At 38.8% G+C, this 5472-nt stretch overlaps 1 protein-coding gene across 3 annotated transcripts; it reads right to left on the reverse strand.

The window, feature by feature from the left end:
- Positions 1-1014: 1014 nt before the first annotated feature.
- LOC145439917 (uncharacterized) lies at positions 1015-5019 on the reverse strand. Of its 3 annotated transcripts, XM_080317588.1 has the most exons (9): positions 4230-5010; positions 3975-4078; positions 3417-3580; positions 3146-3355; positions 3010-3084; positions 2769-2952; positions 2308-2453; positions 1997-2091; positions 1015-1160 (listed from the first exon to the last, which is right to left on the reverse strand). In XM_080317588.1, the coding sequence occupies exons 3-6, from the start codon at positions 3423-3425 to the stop codon at positions 2830-2832; spliced, it is 417 nt and encodes a 138-aa protein (XP_080173714.1). In that variant the 5' UTR covers positions 3426-3580; positions 3975-4078; positions 4230-5010; the 3' UTR covers positions 1015-1160; positions 1997-2091; positions 2308-2453; positions 2769-2829. The 3 variants fall into 3 exon arrangements, with proteins under 3 accessions (XP_080173714.1, XP_080173715.1, XP_080173716.1); XM_080317589.1 differs by having other exon boundaries at positions 2308-2455; positions 2772-2952; positions 3975-5019; XM_080317590.1 differs by lacking the exons at positions 2769-2952; positions 3010-3084; positions 3146-3355; ... (1 more) ...; positions 3975-4078; positions 4230-5010 and having other exon boundaries at positions 2308-2449.
- Between the last annotated feature and the right edge of the window lie 453 nt (positions 5020-5472).

Consider the following 5472-nt stretch of genomic DNA (forward strand, 5'->3'; position numbering starts at 1 on the left):
TCCAAATATGCCGTGGATAAGTCTGGGCAAATGTGCCGATTTTAATTAGAAATCAGCCTATGTAATTTTGAGTTGGGCCAAGTACCATTTTCATATCGGAAATGGAGTCGCGACCATAAACGGTTGGAAACCAGCAGGAGTGCGGTGTTTATATAGCTCAGTGATGCATTGCGCACAGGCATTAGGCTGATAAGTAATCCTATCGATGTGACATGAGCATGACTTTGCTATGTACAATTACTATGTACAATTTTAAGAAGTATTCGGAAAATTTGAAAAAATGATTTTGAACAGCCCCGTTGTACAATTATTTCTCCAATGCTGTAACTGTGATGTAGTCTGTAATGCAATTGGGAAAACCTTTAGTAATATCAAAAGGTATCTGTTCTTTTGTCACTGCACAATGCACATAGCTGCATGCACGCTTTTACAGCATGCTGGCCTGGTGAAAATACCTCTCCAGACATAAACATTAAACATGCATTTGTTGATTCTCTATTAGCTGGTATCTAGACGCGAATTCGTTGGCTCTCTATCAGATAGCATGTAGACGTGAATTCGTTGGTTCTCTATCAGCTATTTGTGAGCTGTCGTCGATGTGCTCGAAATAAAAACTGAGTGCTTGTATTTGTGATTTATATCGGACTGACAAGACAGATATTTGATTTTAAGTTCTAAGATTAGTAGAGTTATCATATTGGCGGCCTGTCTCGTCTATCCCCAGCAAACACAGAATATATTGCAGATATATTTTGTATATGACTCAACTACTTCAAAATATATCTAGTCATATGTACTGTTTATATAAATCTGTCGACACATTTGCACATATATAGGACATCTTCAAAGATACCTGTATGACATTGTCATGATATCTTGCTTGACCCTAGATGAACCCTGACCCTAGGTGAACCGTGAGCCTAGGTGACCCCTGAACCTGGTTGGGTACCTGGACCTGCCACATCCTGCACTGCCCTTATCAATGAAGACTGACTGATGATTTTACAAATCAAGCATGGCTTGTTCGTGTATTAAATCAGCACAGAACTGCGCAATCACTTCAGCAAATATTGCTGCCTAAGCATAAGTTCGAAATCGTTGTCGGAATTGTCAGACTCTGTGATGACAGCCTTGCTCCTGTTATCTTCTTTATCGCCACCCTATAACATAAATGAGTAAATTACTACAATTGATTATTATCACTGTAGAACAGAAGTCGTTATATGTTTGGTTGTGGGTAAAATGGGATGGTGATCTGAGTTACATTAACCAAAAGACCTCAAGCCCTCTTTCAAAAGCGACATGACCTTTACTTTATCACTGAAGATATAATTAACGCAGTTACGCTTTCAAGATGAGAAACCAGAACCTGTTCAAGTTCAATAAGGCCTGTCATTATAGAAGAGAATTTTCATGCTATTGGCGTCATGAAGACGTGCTGCTGGGAACGGATTTCAAAACCTATCGTTTGGGCAAGGGGTGAAGATTGTTCTTTACATTATCATTTTAATATTAATATGGTAATAGTTGCCTGTGAGAGGCTGATGTGATAATGATCGCTCATTCCATGTACGGCATAGTAAATATATGCAGTGGTTCGCAAACTGGGGTCTGCGAGACAATTTTTATGACTGCGAAGTACCTTCCAAAAATTCACATGATCCAGAAATTTTCGAATATTTTAATTCCCAGAGTATAAAATTTTTTACACAGGTTATTGTCTGAACCAAAATCGAAGTTGCTTAAAATTATTTTGTAAATCAACATGAAGTAGAGTTATTCAAATTAAATTTTATTCTCCCCGTGTGAGACAAATGCGACCCGCGGAGGGAAATTGTCAAAGGCCTGTCTCGTAAATTTTCTCATAAAGTTTGGGGACCACTGATATACAATGTTCTGAAGATGAGCGGTAAGAACAATTCACTTACAGTCCAATAATATCATAAAAGACACAACTGTCACACCACACAATCATCAAACTTAATAACAAAATTACCTTGCAAGATCCAGCAACAGTTAGAGATCTTGCAACCTGATCTTTAGTTCTTTTATCTGGGATCTCGAGGTCAGGATGAGCCGTTCTGCATGCTTCTAAAAAGAGATATAACTAGATGAAGATATCCACTGTCCAGCCATGGTATATTATACATCAGCCATCAGACAACGAACAAAACTAGAGTACTAAAGTAGATAACTTTGCACAGCAGTGACGACATATGACGTCAAACGATTAAAATGTTGAAAAATCGAGGCTTTGGCTCAACTTTTTTTTACGTTGATTACGTTCAATAACCGTTGATAACTTACGTCTAATAGTCTTTTCAGGTGTCACTCTTGCTTTTTTGACCCTTAAGACTAGGATTTCCATATACCTTCTTTACAGCTATGCTGGTCATCATATTTTCGACAGTTTCCGGCAATTGTACACCCCGGAATCCCATTAAAGCGGCTACCTGTAACAACATTATATTAGTGGTACACAATACAGATGGTACTGCCTTGCATCAATGGTTTGCACCAGAATTAACAATGACATTTATGGTCATTCTAGATAAAACCATCCACACCATAAATTTCATGGTCACGCTCATCAAAGGCTTGGTTGACTTTGCGATTTTGCAATAAATCACATTGGCAATTCAATTTTGGATAATAGAACTAATTTCGAAAAGGACCCCTGCTGTGTCTGAAAATGATTCCTTGGTGTCGGCGGACACCCCTGATTTAGACTGTCAATCGCTTTGTTCGAATGAGAAACAAAAACATACCAGTTCAGACTTTGCCGTTGTTCAAAGGTGTTCCAGCTGTGACAAGGTTTCACAGGGATCTTCAATTATATCTTTCAGCAAAATTGGGGCACTCGATTGAGGTCTTTTGGAGTAATTGCCGATATGATGTCTGAGGAAATCCATCATCTGGTTTTTCTGCAACTTTATGTCTTTGATGCACAAGCTAAAAAGGATTCGATTACAAGGAAGTTGGATTGATCTTCATATGTGATAAACTTACCATTACTTTATGACAGGCCGCGTTGTTGATGGTCAAAATTTTGTAGTTCAGCGATGATTTCAAATGAAGGAGCATCTGAAAAACAGCGAGACTTCATTCTCAAATTCGAGAACGCATCAAAGTGCTAGGAACTTACTGCAGGACTTAGATCTCTGGCCGTTACATTCAATGATGGGATTATGCCATTCTTGAACACTCTTTTCGCTAATGATGGCAAACTTGCATTGCGAGCATCATTGATATCACTCCTGCTTGCCAGAATCATAAGATGACCGCATTCTTGAAATTGGCATGTCTTGTATCTGAATACTTGGATTACGTTTCTTCCATGCAGGAAAAACATCATCTACAAATTATAAACGTTTTACATATATATATACCATATTGCACAGAATAAAAGGGTATACCTTGACCATCAGTTGACGCCGAACTATTCAAAAATTGTTTGTTCCGCTGACGTTTTCGTTTTGGCCGCTGCGCTTCATTTTCAGTCCAGACAATGACAAAGATGTGGGCAAGCCACTACTCTCCGCAACTTTTATTATATCACTAAAAGTTACCTTCCATACATCTAAAACAGATGAATAATGTAGATGGCAAGGTAGGCCCACTTGGAAAACAGTACGCTAATCTGAGTTTATAACTTACTGGATGAGCATTTCATCTATATCTTTTATACAGAGACCAATTGCGATTATCATATTATGGTTGCTTTTTGTTCTTGGCCTTACCGTGCTATTTGCATTCTTACGCAACCACCAGCCATGCAATACTATTATAGATACAAACAATTTCGCACAATTCACAATTCATAAGATATAAGCTATGGAATCAATGAGATCAATTCTACATCGGTTTTCCAGCTTTTATGTATTACAGTTACAGCAACAGCAACCGGTTGTTCTTGTTCAACAAAAAGCACAACAGCAAATGATTGCTCGATTTATTGATCGACTAATACCCACCTATATTCATTTGCAGCAAATCCTTAAAGTAAGGTTTGAGTAAGTTGATATCCAGAAAATGTGCTCATGATAAGCCGCACGAGTTCTATAGTTTATTAGTTGATCTGAAATGAATCACAGAATTATATTCAGACATAGCCGCCTAGTTATGATGTGGACATCACATTACCAGAAAGACTAGACTAGTTCTATGAAGTTATATCGTATTACCTCAAGTCCTTAACTATGATTATATAAGAAGCATATATAAATTACCTTGCACAGTGCAGTTTTCGGTATTCTTCTATAGAAATATGCTTGGATTAGCCTCAATTAACTGCGATTTCCCTGAATGCTACTAAAACCAAAACGACAACGATATCTGCACTGCAAGCCGCCATTATCAGAGCGCTTCTGTCTTTTGTCTGGCGGTTTGAAACCTGCGCGCCGAAACGGGTGTTCGCGTGAGGAGAAAGTGCCTTAAGCCAGTGAGTCACTCGGCTACGACGGCTAGACGGCTACACTACGGCGAGTACGGATGAGCAGCCGGATGGTTTTCAGCGTAGCCGGAGTAGATCCGGATTCTGAATTTGCTTTGACAGTCGGATTGTAGCAGGATTTTTCTATTGAACTATCAAATAGTGTAGCATTATTTTGGCAGCAGTTTTTCGGATTACCCAGAATTCATAAGACTTTCAAATTGCCGCCTGAAGCCGTAATGGATTCGGATTCCAAAATTTGGGATGGCCAAGAATCAAAATATCTGCAAAATCACGCGAAAGCGGCGTGTGACAAAAGGAAAAACATTCGATCATAGCAATTTACAATGATGTAAATTGCTATGATTCGATAGTGGCAATTATGGTGACATATCACCCCATAAGAGTAAGACATCAATAAAATTGATAGTATAGATAAATTATACCATAAAATGAAACAATAATCGAATTTGATTCATCACAAATATATTTTCGGCATTTTGACGAAATTTGTTGGATAAGAAAAAGATGTACTCAAGATACGTTTCCGTACAAGATATGCACAAACACAATTTTGAGATAATTAGGATAACAAAAAGATATCCGAACATGTCCGAAATATATCTCGTGTTTGCTGGGCTGTAGCATCGGAATTCGATATCACCCAAGCAGGATTGAAAACATGAGTCGAACATGACTTCAATACTGTGACTTGGACTCGGACTCGAGTCATAACACTATGACTCGGACTTGGCCCTTTAAATGGTGACTTGGACTCGGACTCGACCAGGCGATGAACTGAAAATGACTCGACTTGACTCGAGTCAAAACCACAAAAGTAAGATTGACTATTGACTTGGAACCATGTGACTTGGTTACAACCCTGGCAGAACTTCGTGAGGTAATGTTCGGCCTGAAAACATTTTCGATTTGATTTAAAGTTCAAGCTGTCTCCGGTGACGACATGTGAGCGACTCGCTCAGTACGAGCTGACTCGCTGACCGCGCAATCCGACTCGCATTCGTTCTCGATTTATTAAT

The sequence above is a fragment of the Botryllus schlosseri genome, chromosome 5 (assembly GCF_051294905.1).
Source record: "Botryllus schlosseri isolate E-star chromosome 5, Bs_hap1, whole genome shotgun sequence".
NCBI classification, from domain to species: domain Eukaryota; kingdom Metazoa; phylum Chordata; class Ascidiacea; order Stolidobranchia; family Styelidae; genus Botryllus; species Botryllus schlosseri.